General features: G+C 50.2%; 1 protein-coding gene across 2 annotated transcripts; it reads left to right on the plus strand.

Moving 5' to 3' along the window:
• Window positions 1–1,940: 1,940 nt before the first annotated feature.
• On the plus strand, window positions 1,941–25,775 carry LOC146967048 (rac GTPase-activating protein 1). 2 transcript variants are annotated; one of them, XM_085760905.1, is made up of 17 exons: window positions 1,941–2,172; window positions 3,895–4,097; window positions 6,602–6,759; window positions 8,638–8,710; window positions 12,424–12,477; window positions 14,244–14,336; window positions 14,591–14,713; window positions 15,238–15,243; window positions 15,590–15,739; window positions 16,401–16,562; window positions 17,588–17,683; window positions 17,869–18,073; window positions 19,142–19,247; window positions 23,952–24,084; window positions 24,755–24,860; window positions 25,122–25,224; window positions 25,723–25,775. In XM_085760905.1, exons 1-17 carry the CDS (start codon window positions 2,079–2,081, stop codon window positions 25,766–25,768), a joined length of 1,911 nt encoding a protein of 636 aa, XP_085617031.1. In that variant the 5' UTR covers window positions 1,941–2,078; the 3' UTR covers window positions 25,769–25,775. The 2 variants fall into 2 exon arrangements, with proteins under 2 accessions (XP_085617031.1, XP_085617030.1); XM_085760904.1 differs by lacking the exon at window positions 15,238–15,243 and having other exon boundaries at window positions 6,602–6,726; window positions 8,623–8,710; window positions 15,578–15,739.
• Window positions 25,776–26,820: the final 1,045 nt, after the last annotated feature.

Genomic DNA, 26,820 nt, shown 5'->3' on the forward strand with positions numbered 1-26,820 from the left:
GAGGTCATGACATCATTTAGCCCCGCCTCCCCCGAGGTCATGACATCATTTAGCCCCGCCTCCTCTGAGGTCATGACATCATTTAGCCCCGCCTCCTCTGAGGTCACCACTCAGCTCAGCAGTCGTCATGTTTTTAAATGTTTCTACATTTTACTGAAACTCTTCCAGGTCCAGATTTGTCTCAGATGAACTGATCCGTCCATATCAGCCTGGTATTGATCGGTATTGATCGGTATTGATCGGTCTAATATCTGTTAGTATTGATCGGTATTGATCGGTCTAATATCTGTTAGTATTGATCAGTCTAATATCTGTTAGTATTGATCGGTATTGATCAGTCTAATATCTGTTAGTATTGATCGGTCTAATATCTGTTAGTATTGATCGGTCTAATATCTGTTAGTATTGATCTGACCCATGTTGTCATTAGTCTGGACTGAACCGGTTTAGTTTCCCACCATTAGACCTCATGTCAAGTCCCAAACATCACATGACTCTTAATGGTGCTAATAATAATCCACCGGTAGCTGCACGTAGCCCCTGAAGGGATTTTTAACAGTGTCTTTGATTTGTTGATACCTTGATCATTTTGTATTTTTTTACAGTGTTTACATCGGTGATGATGTCACAGTTCAGACACGCAGGGCGGCCATGTTGGCGGCCATGTTGGCGGCCGTGTTTCTGCAGCAGCAGGGTTGGGTATCGAACCTCCTCCTCATTAACTGACGGAGTCTCCATAGTAACCAATACCTGAGGGGTAAATGAATAGAAGCTCATCCAGCTCAGTGATTGGCCGATAGAATTACAGAGTAAAACAGCAGCAGCAGCTCCAACATGGAGCCAGGACGGATCGATACCCAGCTCTTTCTCTGAACTCTTTGTATGTGTCGTGTTCATGTGCAGACATAAAGAGTGTAACCATGGTGACAGTGCATCTGTTGTTGTTGTTGTTGTTCCTGTAGTGAATGTAGAAGTACTTGTACTCGTGATAAGAGCTGCATGAATAAAGTGTGACAGAAAAACCACCAGAGTGAGACGTCTGTTCTTCACCGAGCAGCTCCTTCAGTTCCATGCAACAGCCAATCACGTCACAGGACGATCCAACAGCCAATCACGTCACAGGACGATCCAACAGCCAATCACGTCAGAGGACGATCCAACAGCCAATCACGTCAGAGGACGATCCAACAGCCAATCACGTCACAGGACGATCCACACATCAGAGGACGATCCAACAGCCAATCACATCAGAGGACGATCCAGCAACAGGAACACTGCAAAAATTCAAATATCTTACCAAGAATATTTGTCTTATTTCTAGTCAAAACAAATCTCATTCTACTTAAAATCAGACTCATCACATTAAAAGCAGCTTGTTTTTAGACACTTTTTACTTCTTTCAAGCAGATTTTCACTTGAAATAAGTAGAAAAATCTGACAGTGGAGCAAGTTTTTCTTTCTTATTGTAAGCACAAAAAACTTGCTTTCACTGGCAGATTTTTCTACTTATTTCAAGTGAAAATTAGTTTGAAACAAGTGAAAATGATCTAAAAACAAGTAAATTTTTAGGTGATGAGTCTTATTTTAAGTGGAAAGAGATTAGTTTTGACTAGAAATGAGACAAATATTGTGTAGAGGCAGACATTCCCATGTAGACAGATGGTAAAACCGGCAGTAGCCCCGTGGCCCTTTCAGAATTTCCCCAGAGGAAATTTTCTAGTTACAGTTACAATAGAAAGAAAAAAATATAAAAACAAAAACCAACTTTACCCCCCTCCCCTCCTCCCTGGCTCCAACCTCCGCCTGGTCCACGTGGATCCACCCGCAGCAGCTGCGTCTCATCATCATCATCATCGTCACCTGTAGGGTGACGTCACCGCCCGGGGGAGGAGGAAGAGGAGGAGGAGGAGCAGAGCTGCGCAGCGTCTTCACCACTTCACCTGTCTTCACCTGGCGGCTTCACCCGCGTGGCGTCGCTCCGCGTGAGCTCTGTGTTCCGTGGACTACGTCAGGGTCCGGACGCCAGAGGAGCGCGCGCTCCGGTGTGGGAGCGCGAGCCGGCTCTGACGACCAGGTGCATGATGGGAGAGTCTCGGGTGATCGTGGAGCAGCTGCTGGCTCTTTGTCTCCAGAGGATCCACATGGAGGAGGGGGCGGTCAGCGCTGAACTGGGTCAGTAAGACAAGGCGATTTTATTAGTATAGCCCGTTTTTACCAGCAGTTTGTCTCAAAGGGCTTTACATCCCATCATAACAACATCCTCTGTCCTTAGACCCTCACATCCACTGAGGAAAAACTCGTAAAAATCGGAGATAAGACTAAGACCTGTAGACCAGGACCAGGACCAGGTAGTCCAGGACCACTCTGCAAGGTCAGGTTCGGGTCTGAAGTAAACCTGGTTTAAACCAGTTTGACCTCAGATCCAGTTCACATCAAACTAGTGTTTTTAGACCAGAATGTTCTGGACCAGGTCCAGTCTGCAGACGGTGGTTCTTCTTCAACTGTCTTTTTATTGAGAACAGGGTACAAAGAGACAGTTATATAAACAGACAATATTTTAGATTTTTCTCAGAACACGTACAGTATATAGATTAAATAAGTAAACAAACTAGAAGATTTCCTCTGGGGAAATTTTGAAAGGGCCACGGGGCTACTGCCGGTTTTACCATCTCTGTCAACATGGGAATCAAACCCACGAGACAGACGTGGCCGCACTCAGAGGCTGATTCTGTAAATTCTGTAAGTCTCTCTGATATTTTGAGCACATGATATGAGAGATAACAAGTTTGTCTACAAATTCTGAAAAAATTATGTGTGTAGAGTGTAAATCGTGGCCGGGCCGAGTGTGGAAAGAGAAAAAATCTGGAGTTTTTCTTCTCTCACTCTAACTGATGATGTCACCCACTCTGACACGAACATTCCGTGCAATACACACCCATTATAATCTCATAATTTCTCCAAAAATGATCATGGTCATTGATCAGTGATTGATCAAAAACTATATGACCTATCAAAACGTGGAGTAATACGACAATACACAAGACTTGTGTCTACTGTTTAAAGTTTAAATGGAGTCTCTAGGTGAAAGTATGCCTGAGCAGTAGACATTTGTTAAACTCCAATGATTGGTCTTTTTCGCTCTTTTTTTTTTTCGCCCGTCCCATTGACTTACATGCAAAAATTTGCGCAGTTTTTCGCAAAAAAATTGTGTACTGTTGAGAAAAGTAATAGCACACCGATCCCGATCAAACCGCACGTTTTGATTTATAGTTATAGTAGCGAATCAAAATTTGTCTGGAAGATGAAGAATAAAAATATTATGGAAGAAAAAATCCACACAATAACAGTAGTGCCCGGGGCTTCGCTGGTCCCTGACCAGTGCCCGGTGCGATGGCCCGTGGCCCTAATACATAAATACATAAAGGTTTTGGTGGAAGGAGGTAATTATGGTCTGGACGGGTAGTGGAAGGAGGTCATTATGGTCTGGACGGGTAGTGGAAGGAGGTCATTATGGTCTGGACGGGCAGTGGAAGGAGGTCATTATGGTCTGGACGGGTAGTGGAAGGAGGTCATTATGGTCTGGACGGGTAGTGGAAGGAGGTCATTATGGTCTGGACGGGTAGTGGAAGGAGGTAATTAGACAGTGAAGTTAGAGACTAGAGGAGGAGGCTGAGCAGCATCGGCCTTCAGGATGTAGCAGCTACCGGTGGACTCAGGATGTCCTATTGATGCGGTTCTGGTCTGGTTCCAGAGCTGGTTGCCGTGGTGAGGAACTTCGAGGCGGTTCTGGTCTGGTTCTGATGTGGTTGTGGTCTGTTCTGGTTGTAGAGCTGGTTGCCGTGGTGAGGAACTTCGAGGCGGTTCTGATGTGGTTGTGGTCTGGTCTGGTTGTAGAGCTGGTTGCCGTGGTGAGGAACTTCGAGGCGGTGCGGCGGCGCTGGCTAACAGCCGAGTTGGAGCTGAAGAAGTTCAAGGAGCTGCTGGTGAAGTCGGACGTGGCCAAGGCGGCGCTGGAGGTCAAACTGAAGCACGCACGCAACCAGCTGGACGTGGAGATGAAGAAACGCTACAAGATGGAGGCCGACTACCAGTATCTGGTAACACAACCACACAACAACACAACACCACAACAACACAACAAAACACCACCACCACAACCTCACAACAACCTCACAACAACACTACAACCTCAACAACCAGCTGGACGTGGAGATGAAGAAACGCTACAAGATGGAGGCCGACTACCAGTACCTGGTAACACAACACACAACAACACAACACCACAACAACACAACACCACACAACCTCACAACAACACAACAACCTCACAACAACACCACAACCTCAACAACCAGCTGGACGTGGAGATGAAGAAACGCTACAAGATGGAGGCCGACTACCAGTACCTGGTAACACAACCTCACAACCTCCAGCTGCTGTGTGATGTCATGATGACACTGTGTGTGTTGCGTTGTGTGTGTCTCTCTCTGTAGTCCAGTCATTTTAAGCCAAAAATGGGGTCAACGTTGAACAAACTGCATCAGAATCAAACTCAACTGGTTTTGTTTCCTCAACATGTCCTGAGTGAGGGAGAATCCCATCAGGGGAAAGTTTAGAAAAAGACCCAAATATAGCCCATAATACACCTATTCATTATGTTTCTCACGTGAATAGGGTAAAATTTTTAACCTTTAGATATCTCCATGAAAATTACTGAGTTGATTACTGACATTAAAGGATCATAGGGCAGGATTTGTGAGAAAATACCGGAAAATACCCATGCGTTTTACGTTTTTTAAATAATAATGGGTGAGGAAGCGTTCAAAACCAAAAAGAACGAGCCCACCCGCGTATCTCTCCATTGCCCTGAACGGGGTCTGTGCTGCAAAATGCGCTGCAATTCAGGGGGTGAATTTCGCGCGCTGGTCGGCGGACCTGACGTCAGCGCGTCCACGACTGCCTTCGAATGGATCAATGGAATGGAGACATGAAGAGGGCAACCGCGGCAGAGCGACTGATACAGTAACAGAGTGGCGACACTCCCTGTTATATCAATCGCTCTGAACCACGGTGGATCCAAATTAGGCCTACTGTTACTGCCAGCAAACGACCCAGCACAACTGAAAGCCCTGTTAACCCCCCCCCCCCCCCAACTCTCTCTCCCCCTCCCTTCACACACGCACACAGCAGCAGGCAGGTCACTAACTTACACACCCTCTCCCTCTTCACTACTGTCTTATTATTAGCCGTTAGCCGCAGCTAGCGGTTAAAAGCCGACGTTATAACTTTAACAACGTTATCAGGCAGGTGGACAAACGTCCTCTTTTGCCCGGACAAGTCCACTTTTCACGTCCTGGCCGGCGTGTCCGCGACGCGTCCGTTTTCTTTTTTTTATGAAATCATGAATATGTCCGGTGTTGATTGGTTTTCATGGGATCGTGGACCCTGACAGATGCGGTCCGACACCCGGACCCGGCGCGTTAATTCTCGGTACCGGCCTGTAGGAGTAGGAGCCCAAACAGATCCATGCAGAGGAGCTCAGAGGAACAGACAAGCAGCCTCCTGCTGCAGCACAGTGAAGGTGTGTGTGTGTGTGTGTGTGTGTGTGTGTGTGTGTGTGTGTCTGTCTGTCTGTCTGTCTGTCTGTCTGTGAGAGCGAGAACCTACAGTAAAATACCCCCTCTCCCTCCCCAGATAGGAAAGACTGTAAAGAGTAAAGTAAACAGTGAAAAGTCTGTGCGCGCTCCCGTGCCGGTGGCTTCCCTGGTTGCTGTAGTTACGCGCAGCGGCCGTCGCGTCACTGGCCGTTCTCAATAATCCTGCCCTATGATCCTTTAAGACAAACAAAAAATGTATTACAAGTATTTTTTTAATTCTTTGTTAACATGAGCACATTTGCATAAATCTGCATAAATTCCACTGTTTTGACGGCACATGTATAAAGGTGTTGTGGTGGTACCGGCATGAAAACTGGAATGACTTGACTCCATCGGTCAACCAACAAGAAATCACTTTACATTCAAGATGACTGCAATTTTTCAAGACAGCCACATCCTTAGTAGAGCAGGTATGATGCTCCGCGTCCTATCAGGAAAAGGACACTTATCTTTTGATGGTTGTTTTGATCGAACAGATATTTAAAAAAAAAAATACTTTGCATTTACTCCTTTAATGATAGATAGAGAGATATTAGTGAAAGGGGGGTGGAGAGATGGAAGGACTTGCAGCAAAGGATGTGGACTGGATTTGAATCCGTCGCTGCAGGAAGCACTGGTTTTACATGGTAGCCTAGCGCCCTAGCTCATTAAAGCTACAGTTGGTAAGTTGATGGCGTATTATGGGCTATATTTGGGTCTTTTTCTAAACTTTCTCCTAATGGGATTCTTCTGGGCTTTTTTCCCTCACTCAGGTCATGCTGAGGATACAAAACCAGTTGAGTTTGATTCTGTTGCAGTTTGTTCAACCTTTTCTCATAAAATGACTGGACTACTGTGTGTGTGTGTGTGTGTCTGTGTGTGTCTGTGTGTGTCTGTGTGTGTGTGTGTGTGTGTGTGTGTGTCTGTGTGTGTGTGTCTGTGTGTGTGTGTCTGTGTGTGTGCAGCAGAGGCAGATGCAGCTGATGTGCGACATCCTGGTCCATGACAGTAAATCCTCTGCCGTTCTGAACGAGGAGCAGAAGTCTCTGTTGGCCACGTTCGAGCAGCGAGCGGGAAATGTGACGCTGCAGCAGCAGCAGCGCAGCGGGAGGAGGGGAGTTCTGTCTGTTGTGTGTCTGTTGTGTCTGTGTCCCACAGCTTCTACACACACTGGTTGTGTCCTAAACCCCTCCCTCCTCCTTCCTCCCTCCTCCCTACTCACTATCTAGTGAATTCAATATAGTGACTCACTGGTCAAATAAAAAAACACTTTCTGACACGACTCTGCTGCACAGTTAATGACGTATTACGTTGCGTAATTAAAACGTTCCGACTGCGATCTTAATGGCTGGTGTAGTTACCATGGATACAACCATGGTAACGGCCGGTGTAGCACAGACCTACGGGTGTGTAGGTACCAACATAAAAAGAGGAGTAAAGCAATATATTAAAGCAGAAGTAAGTGGCCCGGTCGTTTTCGCTAATGCTGCGTTCCAGGTAGGCTTTTTAAATCGTAAATTACAGCTTCAAGTCACAACTTACGACTTTGTAGCGTTCCAGGCAACCCACTCGTGTTTTTCCGACCTGTTTTACTTGTGAAAGTCACTATAACGGCCACTCGTAACTTCTGACCCGTGAACTCGTACCAGATCGAACTGGTACCACTTCACGGTCGGAAAAACACGATTTTCCTTGAACGCACCATAACAGTCCTCGTCCCTACGTCGCCACATTCACGGCGTCCCTTGGCTGCACACACAGCCCTGCATGCCGTTCTCTCTCCTCATTGGATAAAAACTGTAGGATACGATAAATGTTTTCTCTTCGGCTCAGAGCAGAGCAGAGGGACTGACAGACCCGTGTTTCAGACCAAACACTCTATAGAAGTGATTGCTGTCGGAAGATACAACTATTTAAGACTTAGATTAACACAAATATATCACTTACTTCTGCTTTAAGCGGTAATATATATATTTAAGCACCAAAGATGTTCAATCAAACCCACATAGTTTGAAACAACGTTCAAAACACACACAGCCAGTGTCACAACTAAGCATAGCTAAGTCCGCTAGCTTAATGCTAACGTATAATGTAAAACACCATAGACGGGCTAACAGAAATTAGCCTCGCTATCCAGAGTCTGTGGTCAGTTTATAACGCTTGTTAGGAAATTTATTTGGTAGCTACACCGGTCACTACTGCATTTATTTGGTAGCTACACCGGTCACTACTTCATTTATTTGGTAGCTACACCGGTCGCTACTGCATTTATTTGGTAGCTACACCGGTCACTACTTCATTTATTTGGTAGCTACACCGGTCGCTACTGCATTTATTTGGTAGCTACACCGGTCACTACTTCATTTATTTGGTAGCTACACCGGTCACTACTTCATTTATTTGGTAGCTACACCGGTCACTACTTCATTTATTTGGTAGCTACACCGGTCGCTACTTCATTTATTTGGTAGCTACACCGGTCACTACTTCATTTATTTGGTAGCTACACCGGTCACTACTGCATTTATTTGGTAGCTACACCGGTCACTACTTCATTTATTTGGTAGCTACACCGGTCGCTACTGCATTTATTTGGTAGCTAAACCGGTCGCTCTGGGTCGCTGTGGTAACGGCGATCCGTGACCGCAATGCATGATGGGATATCTTGCTCCATCGGATGTTTACTACATTTTGCGGTGAATTATGGGATAGATTCAGTCACTATATAGTGAACATTAATAATCACTAAACATTCAGACACCACTACAACAACTGGTCACTAGATAGAGAGGAGGAGGTTAGGACACAGCCTTTATGCATATGACGGTTAGGGGTTATTATGGGCTGTAGGGTTCTGTGGGTTATTATGGGCTGTAGAGTTCTGTGGGTTATTATGGGCTGTAGAGTTCTGTGGGTTATTATGGGCTGTGGGTGATTATGGGCTGTAGGGTTCTGTGATGTGATTGGTTGCCGTGACGATGCTCCTCCTCTGCTCCTGCAGGCTGTCGGTGATCGATGAGTCGTCGTTCCTGTCTCACTCCGACATCAGCTACGACCGGACCGACGACGACATGGTACCAGAACCTAGAACCTCTAGAACCTCTAGAACCTCTAGAACCTAGAACCTCAGTGGTTCTGTTAATTCCTGCTTAACGTCACGGTTTGACCCTGGAGATGTAAAACGATGTGGCTTCCACAGTCCTTCTTGATCGGAGCAGAAGTACAGATATGTCAAAGACAAAAAAAATCTTTTGCACAAACAGGAAGTGTCTGAGAGATTGCAGGAGAAAGTGGTGGGAAGGGTTAGCCTCTGAGAGTCTGACGGGCCTCTAAGAGTCTGACGGGCCTCTAAGAGTCTGACGGGCCTCTGAGAGTCTGACGGGCCTCTGAGAGTCTGACGGGCCTCTAAGAGTCTGACGGGCCTCTGAGAGTCTGACGGGCCTCTAAGAGTCTGACGGGCCTCTAGGAGTCTGACGGGCCTCTAAGAGTCTGACGGGCCTCTAAGAGTCTGACGGGCCTCTAGGAGTCTGACGGGCCTCTAAGAGTCTGACGGGCCTCTGAGAGTCTGACGGGCCTCTAAGAGTCTGACGGGCCTCTGGGAGTCTGACGGGCCTCTGAGAGTCTGACGGGCCTCTAGGAGTCTGACGGGCCTCTAGGAGTCTGACGGGCCTCTAGGAGTCTGACGGGCCTCTGGGAGTCTGACGGGCCTCTAGGAGTCTGACGGGCCTCTGGGAGTCTGACTGGCCTCTAGGAGTCTGACGGGCCTCTAGGAGTCTGACGGGCCTCTAGGAGTCTGACGGGCCTCTAGGAGTCTGACGGGCCTCTAGGAGTCTGACGGGCCTCTGAGAGTCTGACGGGCCTCTAGGAGTCTGACGGGCCTCTGAGAGTCTGACGGGCCTACAGGAGTCTGACGGGCCTCTAAGAGTCTGACGGGCCTCTGGGAGTCTGACGGGCCTCTAGGAGTCTGACGGGCCTCTAGGAGTCTGACGGGCCTCTAGGAGTCTGACGGGCCTCTAGGAGTCTGACGGGCCTCTAAGAGTCTGACGGGCCTCTAGGAGTCTGACGGGCCTCTGAGAGTCTGACGGGCCTCTAAGAATCTGACGGGCCTCTGACGGGCCTCTAGGAGTCTGACGGGCCTCTAAGGGTCTGACGGGCCTCTAAGAATCTGACGGGCCTCTAGGAGTCTGACGGGCCTCTAGGAGTCTGACGGGCCTCTGAGAGTCTGACGGGCCTCTGAGAGTCTGACGGGCCTCTGGGAGTCTGACGGGCCTCTAGGAGTCTGACGGGCCTCTAGGAGTCTGACGGGCCTCTGGGAGTCTGACGGGCCTCTAAGGGTCTGACGGGCCTCTGACGGGCCTCTAGGAGTCTGACGGGCCTCTAAGGGTCTGACGGGCCTCTGACGGGCCTCTAGGAGTCTGACGGGCCTCTAGGAGTCTGACGGGCCTCTAAGGGTCTGACGGGCCTCTAGGAGTCTGACGGGCCTCTAAGGGTCTGACGGGCCTCTAGGAGTCTGACGGGCCTCTAGGAGTCTGACGGGCCTCTAGGAGTCTGACGGGCCTCTGACGGGCCTCTAGGAGTCTGACGGGCCTCTGGGAGTCCGACGGGCCTCTAGGAGTCCGACGGGCCTCTGACGGGCCTCTGACGGGCCTCTAGGAGTCCGACGGGCCTCTAGGAGTCTGACGGGCCTCTGTGAGTCTGACGGGCCTCTAGGAGTCTGACGGGCCTCTGACGGGCCTCTGATGGGCCTCTAGGAGTCTGACGGGCCTCTAGGAGTCTGACGGGCCTCTGGGAGTCTGACGGGCCTCTGGGAGTCCGACGGGCCTCTGAGAGTCTGACGGGCCTCTGAGAGTCTGACGGGCCTCTGACGGGCCTCTGGGAGTCCGACGGGCCTCTAGGAGTCTGACGGGCCTCTAGGAGTCCGACGGGCCTCTGGGAGTCTGACGGGCCTCTAGGAGTCTGACGGGCCTCTAGGAGTCTGACGGGCCTCTAGGAGTCTGACGGGCCTCTAGGAGTCTGACGGGCCTCTGGGAGTCTGACGGGCCTCTAGGAGTCTGACGGGCCTCTAGGAGTCTGACGGGCCTCTGAGAGTCTGACGGGCCTCTGACGGGCCTCTAGGAGTCTGACGGGCCTCTGGGAGTCTGACGGGCCTCTGAGAGTCTGACGGGCCTCTGACGGGCCTCTGGGAGTCTGACGGGCCTCTAGGAGTCTGACGGGCCTCTAGGAGTCTGACTGGCCTCTAGGAGTCTGACGGGCCTCTGACGGGCCTCTGAGAGTCTGACGGGCCTCTGGGAGTCTGACGGGCCTCTGGGAGTCTGACGGGCCTCTGGGAGTCTGACGGGCCTCTGAGAGTCTGACGGGCCTCTGGGAGTCTGACGGGCCTCTAGGAGTCTGACGGGCCTCTAGGAGTCTGACGGGCCTCTAGGAGTCTGACGGGCCTCTGGGAGTCTGACGGGCCTCTGGGAGTCCGACGGGCCTCTAGGAGTCTGACGGGCCTCTAGGAGTCTGACGGGCCTCTAGGAGTCCGACGGGCCTCTAGGAGTCTGACGGGCCTCTGAGAGTCTGACGGGCCTCTAGGAGTCTGACGGGCCTCTGACGGGCCTCTGATGGGCCTCTAGGAGTCTGACGGGCCTCTAGGAGTCTGACGGGCCTCTGGGAGTCTGACGGGCCTCTGGGAGTCCGACGGGCCTCTGAGAGTCTGACGGGCCTCTGAGAGTCTGACGGGCCTCTGACGGGCCTCTGGGAGTCCGACGGGCCTCTAGGAGTCTGACGGGCCTCTAGGAGTCCGACGGGCCTCTGGGAGTCCGACGGGCCTCTAGGAGTCTGACGGGCCTCTAGGAGTCTGACGGGCCTCTAGGAGTCTGACGGGCCTCTGGGAGTCTGACGGGCCTCTAGGAGTCTGACGGGCCTCTAGGAGTCTGACGGGCCTCTGAGAGTCTGACGGGCCTCTGACGGGCCTCTGGGAGTCCGACGGGCCTCTGGGAGTCTGACGGGCCTCTGAGAGTCTGACGGGCCTCTGACGGGCCTCTGGGAGTCCGACGGGCCTCTAGGAGTCTGACGGGCCTCTGGGAGTCTGACGGGCCTCTGGGAGTCTGACGGGCCTCTGGGAGTCTGACGGGCCTCTGGGAGTCTGACGGGCCTCTGGGAGTCTGACGGGCCTCTGAGAGTCTGACGGGCCTCTGGGAGTCTGACGGGCCTCTGGGAGTCCGACGGGCCTCTAGGAGTCCGACGGGCCTCTGGGAGTCCGACGGGCCTCTGGGAGTCTGACGGGCCTCTGAGAGTCTGACCGGCCTCTGACGGGCCTCTGACGGGCCTCTAGGAGTCTGACTGGCCTCTAGGAGTCTGACAGGCCTCTGAGAGTCTGACGGGCCTCTAGGAGTCTGACGGGCCTCTGGGAGTCCGACGGGCCTCTGGGAGTCCGACGGGCCTCTGGGAGTCTGACCGGCCTCTAGGAGTCTGACGGGCCTCTGAGAGTCACATTGTTTAGGTCTGGGCTCTCCAAGGTTTTTTAACATCCACGCACAGGGAGGGACGGGAAAAAACTGCGATGGGGGCTGATGAGGGAGGCTATTTATCCTTTCAGTGTAACCTCTCCCATGAATATTTTAAGCTTTTTATTAGATTTGCGGAGGACAAAAACAATAGTTATATGTACTTCCTTCCAGTCCTTTAAGGTTTATCAGTCAGACGTCATTTGAAACCAGAACCCAGAACCTAGAAACTCAGTGGTTCTGTTAGAACCACATGAGGAGTTTATTGACCAGTAACCGATCAGCTTGTGATGTTTCAGGATCTGGACACGACGGTGATCAAACCTCTGAGGTCCAGAGTCAGAGAGAAGAGAGTGAGTCAGCAGCTGTTGTTGTGTTGTTGTGTTGATGTTGTGTTGTGTTGTTGTGTTGATGTTGTGTTGTTGTGTTGTACTCCTGCTAACATTTCCATATTTCCCACATTCTGTGTCATAAACTGTAAACTGTTTTCTTGTGTGTAACAACATCTCTGTCCTGGGTGATGATCCCTCCTCTGTTGCTCACCCTGAGCTTTCTCCTGGTTTTCCCTGTTAAAGGGTTTTCCATGGAGTTTTTCCTCAGTGGATGTGAGGGTCTAAGGACAGAGGATGTTGTTATGATGGGATGTGAAGTAGGGCTGCCACGATTAGTCGACTAGTCACGACTACGTCGACTATTAAAATCGTCGACGACTAATTTAATAGTCGATGCGTCGTTTCTTTTCTTTTTTTTAAACTTTGTTTTTCTCTCAAAACTGCTGGGGCACCTTCCACACACGCACCCGCCGCTGCAGCCGCCCACCACACATACACACGTGCACTCACTCACTCAGGGTGAGTTTACAGGTGGTCTCTCTCTTTTCTCTCTCTACCTGTCTTGTCCCTCATCAAGCGGCACCGGTGTAATCCCCCGCCCGCCCCCCGCCGCCGCCGCCGCCGCCGCCGCCACTGCCACCGCCACTCCTCTCTCTCTCTCTCTCTCTCTCTCTGTCATTTTAAATGAGAAGCGCTACTAGGAGCGGTACCGCCGCTCCACCGTTTTAAATCACGGACTGAAAAACAGCCGTCCGTCATTTAAAAATAAAACCGCGGACTTTGAGACTCTGTGTTGGAGAATATTGGAACGTTACCGCGTCTGGTCACAGCGTCCTGGTCACGTAATGAGCGCTCATCTTAACGAGGAAGTCTTCTCTACCGGTGTAAATCTACGTCAATATTTTCCGGTAGCTTCTCATCACAGTCCGCACCTTGCAGAGTTTGAGCTGCACCTCAGTTTCACTTGTTTTCATTTGACAGTTTCACACAGAACTTTCTGTTGAGTCTTTCTATGTTTCTCCCTCTGTGACAGTAAAAAGGGAACATTTACATTTTTTCAGACAAGACGATTGTCTTATAAACTATTTGATTTTTTTTTTAACAAAAACTCCTATTATTTACACTGAGCACAAGTTATATTTGATTGATAGGCCTACCAAAACTTTATTATTGTGAACAATTCCTTAGTTTCAGGTGTCCACCTCATTTTATTTAAATGTTATGTTTAATGCCAGAGACAAATGAAGGAAAGACAAAAAACCTTTAAGTATTTATTTTGGTGTTGTTTAGGCCAGTGCCTTATCCTTATTTTACTCAGCTGTTTGCACTTTATGCTACAGTTAAAGCTGCATATTTCATTAAAAGTTTAATGAACTATCATCTTAATTTTCTTTATTTTTACCTTCAACACTTCAAGCTGAAAGCTAATGATGGTATATAAGGGCAGCTGCATGCTGGTGCGATAAGCTGTATGTTTTACATTCAATTTACGTATGATCTGATTAGTCGACTAATCGAGAAAAATAGTCGGTGACTAGTCGACTATCAAAATAATCGTTTGTGGCAGCCCTAATGTGAAGCCCTTTGAGACAGACTGGTGGTAAAAACGGGCTATACTAATAAAACTGCCTTGTCTTAACTTGCCTCGGCAGCGTTACGGTTGTTGATGTTGTGTTGTGTTGTGTTGTTGTGTTGTGTTGATGTTGTGTTGTTGTGTTGATGTTGTGTTGTGTTGTGTTGATGTTGTGATGTTGTGTTGTGTTGTTGATGTTGTGTGTCCTCGGCAGCGTTCCTCCATGGGGCCGGCAGCGCTCGGTGTTCCGGTTGTGCGACGAGGCCGGAACGTGTCTGCGGAGCTGGAGAGGAGAACGGTGGAGAAGGTGAAGGTTCCCATGGAAACAGACGTCGCCGAGCGGCTGCTCCTGATTGGCCGATGGAGGAGCGGCTGCTCCTGATTGGCCGATCGCCGAGCGGCTGCTCCTGATTGGCCGATGGAGGAGCGGCTGCTCCTGATTGGCCGATGGAGGAGCGGCTGCTCCTGATTGGCCGATGGAGGAGCGGCTGCTCCTGATTGGCCGATCGCCGAGCGGCTGCTCCTGATTGGCCGATCCGCTGACTCCGCTCTGTGTCTCAGGAGGTGGAGACGGTCGTCAAGGCGACGGTGACGACTCCCGAGGGCGGCGGCCACATCCACATGGTGCTGGGAATCAGTCAGGACCCTGAACGCCCCGCGCAGCCGCTGCCCCGGGAACGCTGCGTCTCCATGGAAACAGGTCAGTTTACTGATGATGTCACAGCGAGGCCAGACACGTAGAAGCTGCATCGGGGCTGGTCAGGACCGTCATCACGGCGGCCATCTTGATGGTCAGGACCGTCATCACGGCGGCCATCTTGATGGTCAGGACCGTCATCACGGCGGCCATCTTGATGGTCAGGACCGTCATCACGGCGGCCATCTTGATGGTCAGGACCGTCATCACGGCGGCCATCTTGAGGGGGAGTTCCTCCTGAGCAGCATCAACAGTCAGACCGTCTGACAGCTGGGAATCTGGTGAACGGATGTTCCCATGAAAGAAACACCAAAACCAGGAGACAAGGAAGAACTTTTCTCCAGTAATAAGTTGTTTTATATTCTAGAACTGTTGATGTAGGTGAGTTATCTGACATAAATGAAACTAAGGTAACGTATCATAGGGTGGAGATGTGTTACATTTAGTGCATATACCGCTAGTTCATATATTAATAGTTGGTTATTTTGTTGCCTGTATGTGTAGGCTACAGGCTGTGGTAGTTGTGAGTTAGTGGTTGCCATGGTGATGAGGCTACCTATATAACTGTGCTCGGCCATATTTAATCAGTTTCATTAACCCTATAACTGCTAAGGTGAGTTATGTAGCTGAGTTGTAGTAGCTTCAGTGACAGACCTCTACTGCCTCTGGAGATACAGGAAGTAGAAGTTAGACACGACGGTCCGCTCCAACGGGCAGCAGCGTCAGAGGCAGAGGCAGCTACGTGTTTGTATCTATGGCAGCGGCCGTCGTGCTGCCTTCACTGTCCACTGTGAGCTGCTGCTGTGATGCTGTGGTGTGTTCGCTGCCCCTCAGACCAGACCTCAGACCAGACCTCAGACCAGACCTCGGACCAGACCTCGGTGTGGTTTCCCTGTGAGGAGCGGGAACCAGAACCAGAAGCTCCGACGCTCCAGACGTCCGTCCCGGCGGCTCCTCCTCCTCCTCCCTGCAGAACGGACAGAACCCAGAAGCACGTGTTTCTGTCCAAGACGGTACGATTCCCCACGGACGTGAACGTCACTGTGGTATATTTCGATGTTGATGCTGATGAAAAGATGACCACTCTGACACGTCTTCTTTGTAGATGGTAAAAAATGGTTTATTACTAAAAAGATACAGTGTCAAAAAGCCGAATCTTCGAGAAGTCTCCGGAGCCAAATATGAGACCTCTGGGTCTTGGCCAAAAGTCCAGACATTGTATATGTTTCTAAAACTCCACCTCTCTAAACAGAAGGATGTAGGTGACCAGGATGGTCATAAACTAAGACAATACCTAACCTGTCCAAATTACCCCAAACTACCCAATTTACCATCCTGACCAGGCAATTATCCTTAGGCTAACTTAAACATGGGCGAAGCAAACCAAATACAGGTGACCAGAAAATGTGACCTAACGTAAACATATAGTGTTTAGTCTAAACAAAGCCTTGTTTCATATTATACCAGTCATTCACCTTCAGGCAGGTAAAGGACACACCTGGAGATGAAAGACAATTCTAAAGATAAAAGTAAAGAATTTGAAGTGGATTATATACTAAACACAAAAGTAACTCTCAGGGTAAATTACTTACAAAGGAGGTAGAAAATACACTACACCACACAGAACCGTCCAGAATCCAGTTCCTCAGCGTGTCTCTGTCCGGCCGGCTGCAGGTGATCCGGCCCGAGACCTGTCTGCCGTGCGGGAAGAGGATCCGCTTCGGGAAGATGGCCGTGAAGTGCCGGAACTGTCGCGTGGTCGCTCATCCGGAATGTAAACACAACTTCACCGCCGACTGCTGCTCCGCCGCCACGACGGGAAGTGCAGCTGCCGCGGTGCGTCAGGCTGAGGGGGGGTCGGGTCTGGACCGGCGCCGCGACTGGCGATGACGTGGCGCATCGTGATTGGTCGTGAGGATTTATACAAGTTGTAGGTAGACGAAAGTGAGCTATTGATATTTTCTCATGATAACGTTAAAGCAGCAGTCAGCGATCCGGTGGTTTTGTCTAACTTCCTGTCAGCAGATGGAGTTAGCAGCCCCCGCCCTCGTCATGGATCTATTGGTCCTCGTCCCTACGTCACCACATTCAGGCGCATCCCTTGGCTGCACACACAGAGAGGACTGCCCCTTTATGCCGTTCTCTCTCCTCATTGGATAAAGGTTGTAGGATACAAGGAAAGTTTTCTCCTGGGCTCAGAGCAGAGCAGAGTGACTGACAGACCCGTGTTTCAGACCAAACACTCTATAGAAGTGATTGCTGTCGGAAGATACAACTATTTAAGACTTAGATTAACACAAACATTCACCTGACTTCTGCTTTAAACATTTACACAACCAACAGTGACGAAAATGATTAAGATACTGTAATTAGCGGGGAACGTTGGTTTAGCGTTGCCATGGAGATCTGAGCCAAATCTAGCGAGAGAGTGTTGTTGAGCCAGAGACAGGTCTGGAACTAAGTTCATCCTCTCCTGATGTGTCCGTCTGAAAGTTTTCATTTTGGTGTCAAACTGTAGAGAAGAGATGTTATGTGTAGGGTTATAGTATAGCTATGTGTCTTGTGACAGATGAGTCTAATATTTACTATGGGGCGAAGTGACTAACGTAGCTAACATCCACGGTAGCATCCAAGTAGCTAACGCATTACGCCACCACGACCAATCACCATGAGCCACGTCATCACCAGTCACCGCCCCGGACACATCTGGTACCGACACCGGGACAGAGACCGGACTGTGTGTGTGTGTGACTCTGTGTGTGTGGTCCCTCAGGACTCTCTGTGTGTGTGTGTGTGTCTGTGTGACTCTCTGTGTGTGTGTGTGTGTGTGTCTGTGTGACTCTGTGTGTGTGGTCCCTCAGGACTCTCTGGAGGCCTTCGCTCCGTCCACTCATCCCAGAGTTCCTCCGCTGGTGCTGCAGTGTGTGGCCGAGATCGAGCGCCGTGGCCTGGAGGAGGTGAGCCGGTCCGTCACCGTTATAGAGTCTGTCAGTGTTCGGATTATCACGATTATTAATTAATTTCACAACACTATGAATGTGTAAAATCAAATACAGTCAAAATATAATTACATTACACATTTTTACAGTAAATATTTTAAGTTGTATGCTCTATGTGTATGTGTGTGTGTGTGTGTGTGCAGAGAGGTCTGTACCGAGTCCCCGGAGGAGAGCGTGTGGTGAAGGATCTCAGAGACCGGTTCCTCCAGAAGAAGCTGCCGCTGCAGCTGCTGCTCGGCCGCGTGCACGACGTCCACGTGCTCTGTGGCTTCCTCAAAGACTTCCTGAGGAGGCTGAAGGAGCCGCTGCTCACGTTCAGACTGCACCGCAGCTTCATGGAGGCAGCAGGTAGGAAAGACTGGACCGGGCCGGACTGGACCGGACCGGACCGGACCGGACTGACTAGACTAGACTAGACCTGACTGGACTGGACTGGACTGGACTGGACTGACTAGACTAGACTAGACCTGACTGGACTGGACTGGACTGGACTGGACTGGACCGGACTGGACTAGACTGGACTGGACTGGACCGGACTGGATCGGACCAGACTGGACTGGACTGGACATATCTCCAAATATCTCCAGTATCTGACCAGTCTACATTGTGTCCTGTATCCCACAATGCAATGCTCCACTGACGTCTAACCGTAACCAAAGACGGTAGTGTAGCCGTGTACCGTAACTATAGTTTAATAAAATAAACCTTACTGCAGACTGATGTGTTGATAGTAAAACATGTATTTGTTGATGTAAATGTGGTGGTTTGTGTCCGTAGGCTCCAGAGCCCCGAGGCAGCGCTGCTCTTCTGTCCAATACACACAGGAAGCTTCACTTTACATTCACACTAACTAATGCTACTGATACAGCTGTTAGATTTCATCACTGAGACCAACATTTATCTCCTAGAAATAATGTAACCAGCCGGTGGTAAACCTCTAAAAACCTGTGGGTAAGTTAATTAGCGATGGTTTTCTCCCCCGGGATGAGGACGGAGGTTGGCCGGCCGAGCAGCTCTGCAGACCGGCTGCTGTCTCTGTGATGTCCCGGTCGCTGCAGAGCTTCACTTCTCTGAAAAACATCGGAGCAAACTTCTAAACAGCCGTCGTTTGGATCAACTGGCCGTAGATTTGGGATCTAAACAGCTACTTTCTCTCATGAAAACATATTAAAACTTAATAAAGTTACATAATAACAGCGCTAGAGCGGGAAATAAAACAGCTGTTAGCCTGTTTACAGCTGCTGCTACCGGTTGCTGTGAAATGCATTCTGGGAAACTTGTATACTGCATACTGTGGTGTGAACGGTGTCGGTCTGCTGAAGTAGCAGACTGAATCCTACATTCAGTATGCAGTATACAGTACATACTAACAGAGGGCCATGTGATCGTCCCCATGACAACGTCTGTGTGTTTCAGAGCTGGCGGATGAAGACAACAGCTCAGCCATCATGATCCAGACGGTCGCCGAGCTGCCGAAGCCCAACAGGGACACACTGGCAGTTTTAATACTGCATCTGCACAGGTACTACTACTACTACTACTACTACTACTACTACTACTACTACTACTACTACTACTACTACAGGGACACACTGGCTGTTTTAATACTGCACCTGCACAGGTACTACTACTACTACTACTACTACTACTACTACAGGGACACACTGGCAGTTTTAATACTGCATCTGCACAGGTACTACTACTACTACTACTACTACTACTACTACTACTACTACAGAGACACACTGGCTGTTTTAATACTGCACCTGCATAGGTAACGGCTGCTGCCCCCCCTCTTACCCCCCCCGGTGGTTCGGTGACTATTCCAGGGGCCTCATGTATCAATGTTGCGTACGCACAAAAAAGTGGCGTACGTCATTTTCCACGCCAACGTTCAGATGTATCAAAAGTGAAATGACGGTGGAAAAGTGCGGTGGCCCACGCCAACTCCATAGCTGGCGTACGCACGTTTCTACTGCTGTTGTTCCTTTGGCGACACTTAGAGGTGAAGCTGGGAAACTGTTAATAATGTGAAAACAATTAGTCCTCAGAGTAATGTGCACATCAGAGACACATTTATGAACAACTAACCCATCCACATGTTGCAATTAGATAAGTGGATAGAAAAGCATGCGCAAAGTGGTGCAGAAAATAGCATCAGCTTTAGTCTTAAGATATTGCAGATGCTGCAGTGCGAAGTGCACACGAGTCCCGGAGGTTTTTTTTTTTTTTTTGCACATGATGACTCCGAGGGCAATTCTCTTGGAACTGAGCGCAGTGCGCTGCAACCGGCCTGAGAGCGCGACACGTCGGGGAGCCATCGCCTCCATTCAGGTGCTGACCACACTGTGAACAGGAAGCATTTTTATACTATAAATGTACAGATCATATGATGCGTAAATGCATCACATATTAACAAACATTGTGGCGAGATGGCTGGTTCAGCGCACGATTCATTCATTCAGCACAGCTGGGTACAGATTACAGGCTGGGACTGTATGCGCGCAAAGTAAATGTATTTGTTTAATTGTCCTATGTAACCCCCCGATGCACATTGAGCATGTCTGCCGAAATATCACGCTGTCAGTGACTTTCTTTTTGCTGGTTAAACTACACACGCTGTGTGAAGTAGCCTACTTAATGTCAATAAACACATGCGTAAAGTTGGACATGTGTCTTTATCAGCCTCCCTGGCGCACTTCTGCATTTATTTACTACGCGATCTGTGTATAAAAAAAGGCAAATAAAATTTTAAATCCATTTCACATAATTTAATTAGAGTACATTGTCTGCTTTCATTTGGGATGACAGCGGTCCTCCGCCTCACGTTCACCTTTATATAACACACACACTCTCCCACCCCCTTTGTGATGGTGCCGGAGGACGGCAAAAAAAAAAAAAAAAAAGATGTTTACACGGCTCAACTTTATCGAGGAGCACCTTCCACTCAAATTTGGTTAAATTGCTGTTCCTCACAGTTTCTCATGGTGTTATCTGACCGTAAAGAGAAGGGAATCTTTGGTGCAGGCCTTATTTACATTGATTTGCATATTTAAATGGAGGCGTGGACAGGGAGGAGATTACCACTTCGGCATGTGCGCTCAATTCCACGTTGATTGGGATGTACAAAGGAAAAGTGCTTGGATCCATGCGTACGCACACTTTGATACATCAGATTTTCTTTGTGCGTACGACAGTTTCTAGATTTTGGCGTACGCCATGTTTCAGTATGAAATCCACGCAAGTATTGATACATGAGGCCCCTGGTCCGTGAAGGTTCTCAGTCATCCAGGTCGTCTTATTCTTGTGGAGTTGTAGTAAAAAGCAACTGGACTTCTTCTCTTGCTTGAAGACGTTTCACCTTCATCCAAGAGGCTTCAAGAGTTCTGAGTTGTGTATGCAGCCCACTGCAGCGAGGAGTGCTCGGACCTCTACGTAGGGGAAACCAAACAGCAGTCCACTGCAGCGAGGAGTGCTCAGACCTCTACATAGAGGAAACCAAACAGCAGCCCAATGCAGCGAGGAGTGCTCAGACCTCTACATAGAGGAAACCAAACAGCAGTCCACTGCAGCGAGGAGTGCTCAGACCTCTACATAGAGGAAACCAAACAGCAGCCCAATGCAGCGAGGAGTGCTCAGACCTCTACATAGAGGAAACCAAACAGCAGCCCAATGCAGCGAGGAGTGCTCAGACCTCTACGTAGAGGAAACCAAACAGCAGCCCACTGCAGCGAGGAGTGCTCAGACCTCTACGTAGAGGAAACCAAACAGCAGCCCACTGCAGCGAGGAGTGCTCAGACCTCTACGTAGAGGAAACCAAACAGCAGCCCAATGCAGCGAGGAGTGCTCAGACCTCTACGTAGAGGAAACCAAACAGCAGTCCAATGCAGCGAGGAGTGCTCAGACCTCTACGTAGAGGAAACCAAACAGCAGTCCAATGCAGCGAGGAGTGCTCAGACCTCTACGTAGAGGAAACCAAACAGCAGCCCACTGCAGCGAGGAGTGCTCAGACCTCTACGTAGGGAAACCAAACAGCAGCCCACTGCAGCGAGGAGTGCTCAGACCTCTACATAGAGGAAACCAAACAGCAGCCCACTGCAGCGAGGAGTGCTCAGACCTCTACATAGAGGAAACCAAACAGCAGTCCAATGCAGCGAGGAGTGCTCAGACCTCTACATAGAGGAAACCAAACAGCAGTCCAATGCAGCGAGGAGTGCTCAGACCTCTACGTAGAGGAAACCAAACAGCAGCCCAATGCAGCGAGGAGTGCTCAGACCTCTACGTAGAGGAAACCAAACAGCAGCCCACTGCAGCGAGGAGTGCTCAGACCTCTACGTAGAGGAAACCAAACAGCAGCCCACTGCAGCGAGGAGTGCTCAGACCTCTACGTAGAGGAAACCAAACAGCAGCCCAATGCAGCGAGGAGTGCTCAGACCTCTACGTAGAGGAAACCAAACAGCAGCCCACTGCAGCGAGGAGTGCTCAGACCTCTACATAGAGGAAACCAAACAGCAGCCCACTGCAGCGAGGAGTGCTCAGACCTCTACGTAGAGGAAACCAAACAGCAGCCCACTGCAGCGAGGAGTGCTCAGACCTCTACATAGAGGAAACCAAACAGCAGCGAGGAGTGTCAGACCTCTACATAGAGGAAACCAAACAGCAGTCCAATGCAGAGAGGAGTGCTCAGACCTCTACGTAGAGGAAACCAAACAGCAGTCCAATGCAGAGAGGAGTGCTCAGACCTCTACGTAGGGGAAACCAAACAGCAGTCCAATGCAGAGAGGAGTGCTCAGACCTCTACGTAGAGGAAACCAAACAGCAGTCCACTGCAGCGAGGAGTGTCAGACCTCTACATAGAGGAAACCAAACAGCAGCCCACTGCAGCGAGGAGTGCTCAGACCTCTACATAGAGGAAACCAAACAGCAGTCCAATGCAGCGAGGAGTGTCAGACCTCTACATAGAGGAAACCAAACAGCAGTCCAATGCAGCGAGGAGTGCTCAGACCTCTACATAGAGGAAACCAAACAGCAGCCCAATGCAGCGAGGAGTGCTCAGACCTCTACATAGAGGAAACCAAACAGCAGTCCAATGCAGCGAGGAGTGTCAGACCTCTACGTAGAGGAAACCAAACAGCAGCCCAATGCAGCGAGGAGTGCTCAGACCTCTACATAGAGGAAACCAAACAGCCCCTCCACCGACGCATGGCCCAACACAGAAGAGCCGTCTCCATGGAGACAGGACTCAGCTGTACATCTGCATCTGAAGGAGAAAGGTCACTCTGAAGACTCCAATGTTCTTGTTTTGGACAGGGAAGACAGATGGTTTGAGAGAGGGGTGAAGGAAGCCATCGATGTCCACTTAGAGAAACCTTCTCTAAACAGGGGTGGGGGCCTAAGACACAATCTATCTGCCACCTACAATGCTGTGTTGGGAGCCCCCCCCCCCCAGGAAGTTTAAACCCCATAATACACACCTGGAGACATGAGACTCCTCGTCACATGACCCCCCTCCAGTTTTGGGGGTGTGGTCATGTGACTCTAGTCTCGGGGGTGTGGTCATGTGACTTTGGTTTCACTAGAAACCAATCACAGGACCACCCACTCTGGGTTTAAATCCCTGGGTTTCTGGCATTAGTCTCAGAACTGAAGAAGCCTCTTGGACGAAGGTGAAACGTCTTCAAGCAGGAAAAGAAGTCCAGTTGCTTTTTACTACAACTCCACAAGGTGACTATTCTACTGTGTTGACCCCCCCACCCCTCCCCGGCGGTTCAGTGTCTATTCTACTGTGTTGACCCCCCCCCACCCCTCCCCGGTGGTTCAGTGACTATTCTACTGTGTTGACCCCCCCCACCCCTCCCCGGTGGTTCAGTGACTATTCTACTGTGTTGACCCCCCCCCCTCCTCTGGTGGTTCAGTGACTATTCTACTGTGTTGACCCCCCCCCACCCCTCCCCGGTGGTTCAGTGACTATTCTACTTTGTTGACCCCCCCCACCCCTACCCGGTGGTTCAGTGACTATTCTACTGTGTTGACCCCCCCCACCCCTCCCCGGTGGTTCAGTGACTATTCTACTGTGTTGACCCCCCCCCCTCCTCTGGTGGTTCAGTGAATATTATACTGTGTTGACCCCCCCCCCACCCCGGTGGTTCAGTGACTATTCTACTGTGTTGACCCCCCCCCACCCCTCCCCGGTGGTTCAGTGTCTATTCTACTGTGTCTCTTCCAGAGTGGCGAGGAGCCCCCAGTGCCAGATGGATCATAACAACCTTTCCCGTGTGTTCGGACCGACGCTGGTGGGTCACGGGATGTCTGAGCCGTCGCCAACGACGATCATGAGAGACACCAACACGCAGCCCAAGGTCAGAGCTGTTTCTATGGCGATCACGTGACCACGGCCGGTCGTCACGTCTAGAGCGCTGTAGAAGAGAGTAGTGACAGCATCGGTCCAATGGCAGCGCCTCCTGGTGGACGAATAAAGAACTGACATCTCTGCATTGTTGGTGAATGAGCAGTGTGGTGTTTTCAATAATTTAAGGACATTTATAGATCACCCACGTTAATAGCATCATTGAGGATCCTTTACAGATAAACATTAACACATAGGAGAGTAAAAAAAACAGTTGTCTACATGAATGTTTCAATCTACATTTTGTAATAAACTAATTCTAAGTATAATCTGATATGACCAAGACACCTAAAAACAAAAACACGGCCGTTTTCATCAATTTACCAGCCAGTGGGCAACACACATACATTGGAGTGAATGGGTTTTCTGGGCGCTGTTGCAACACCCACATCCTGCCACTAGGGGGCAAAACCCTTAAACCCTTAAACCCTTAAACCCTTAAACCCTTAAACCCTTAGACCCTTAAACCCTTAAACCCTTAAACCCTTAAACCCTTAAACCCTTAAACCCTTACCACGGGAGTCAATGGAGGTGTCCTTACTCTCTTTTACAGCGCTCTAGTAAACGCCCGGTCGTCACGGTGACCGCGGCGGTCGTCACGGTGACCTGTTCTTGTCTCTCAGGTGGTGTGTCGGCTGCTGTCGCTCCCTGAAGACTTCTGGAGACGAGTCCTCGCCGTCCACACGGAGCAGCTGTCCTCTAAGACCTGCAGCCAGGAGGCCGGACAAGGTGAGTCTGGTTCACCTGGTCACCATGGTTACCTGGTCCCCTGGTCACCATGGTTACCTGGTCACCATGGTGACGTCTGTCCGTCCTGGGTGAGGGATCTCTCCTCTGTTGCTCACCCTGAGCTTTCTCCTGGTTTTCCCTGTTAAAAGGGTTCTCCAGAGGATGTTGTTATTATGGGATGTCAAGCCCTTTGAGACAGACTGGTGGTAACAACGGGCTAAACTAATAAAACTGCCTTGTCTTGTCTTGTCTTCATTGCAGGTCGGTTGTTCCAGCCGCTCACGTCTCCGGAGCTCAACAGTTTTTACCAAACGGCCGGAAGAGGATCAGGGAGAGGAAGGACACGCAACCTGGGGAGCAACACGTAAGATTACCACTGAACCTGAACGCACCACGACCACGTCAGTGAACGCACCACAGGCTGGCGATGTGTTCACTGACTCCGTGGTCAGACAGTGAACGCACCACAGGCTGGCGGTGTGTTCACTGACTCTGTGGTCAGTCAGTGAACACACCACAGGCTGGCGGTGTGTTCACTGACTCTGTGGTCAGTCAATGAACGCACCACAGGCTGGCGGTGTGTTCACTGACTCTGTGGTCAGTCAATGAACACACCACAGGCTGGCGGTGTGTTCACTGACTCTGTGGTCAGTCAATGAACGCACCACAGGCTGGCGGTGTGTTCACTGACTCTGTGGTCAGTCAATGAACGCACCACAGGCTGGCGGTGTGTTCACTGACTCTGTGGTCAGTCAGTGAACGCACCACAGGCTGGCGGTGTGTTCACTGACTCTGTGGTCAGTCAATGAACACACCACAGGCTGAGACCAGTGACCTCTGACCTGATGTTTTGTCTCTGCAGAGGACGAGTGGAACCAGGGAGGAGGTTCTTCACCTCCCCCAGCTGAAGCTGACCCCCCCACCAGCTGACCCCCCCCCCCCCCCCCACTCCACCCCAACCCCAACCCCCCCCCCCCGCCCTCTCACCTGTCCTCACCCAGGTCCTCACAACTGTCCTCATTAACACTAGTAATACTACTACAGTAATACTACTGTGTGTAAATGAGACGTCAGACTGGGACTGTTCACACACACTGGTGTTGTATAGATGTGTGTACGTGTGTGTGTGTGTGTGTGTGTTGTGTTGTGTTGTGTTGTGTTGTGTTGTGTTGTGTACTTGTGTGTTGTGTTGTGGTGTGCCAGGCGACTGGATCAGACCGGTCTGGTCGGCGGCCATGACGGCTCTGGATCCTAAAACACTGAAACATGAACTCACCTGCACTTTGTTGTAAAAAAATAAATAAAAATAAATATGAAGTGATCAATGTGTCTACAATTGTTATTGGTGACATCACCATGGCAACAAACCATCAGATCGTCTGTTCAGGTCCTGGACTGATGGCGCTTTTCCACTGGCGCGGCACGGCCCGCTTTTTTTTCCTTTCCACCAGCCCTAGTACCTGGTACCAGGTAGTATTTTTAGTTCCTCCTCGGCCCTGGTTCCTAGCAGCCGAAACGGTACTATAACGTGACGTCAGCCGACTGCTTCCACTGATTGGTCAGAGCGTTGTGACGTCAGCCGACTGCCTTCCACTGATTGGTCAGAGCGTTGTGACGTCAGCCGACTGCCTTCCACTGATTGGTCAGAGCGTTGTGACGTCAGCCGACTGCCTTCCACTGATTGGTCAGAGCGTCGTCACGAGCACGACGTCGGACATGAGAATCAAACCTGGAAATGTCAAAACCAGAGCGGCAGCAGCAGCTGATCTGTATCAGACTGTTGTTGTTCCTTCACCTGAGTTAAATGTTGCTGTGTTAAACCACTGAGGTCTGTTAACGAGCTGCAGACCAGTGAGTTTGGAGCTGACGAGACGAGAGAAACAAGAGAGACGGACAATGCGGCTCCGCGATCGCCCCCGTGCCGACCCCGAGACCCTCAGTTCTTCCTGTTGCAGCAGCG

This window comes from Trachurus japonicus, chromosome 19, assembly GCF_045865225.1.
Source record: "Trachurus japonicus isolate A0001 chromosome 19, Traja_1.0".
NCBI classification, from domain to species: Eukaryota; Metazoa; Chordata; class Actinopteri; order Carangiformes; family Carangidae; genus Trachurus; species Trachurus japonicus.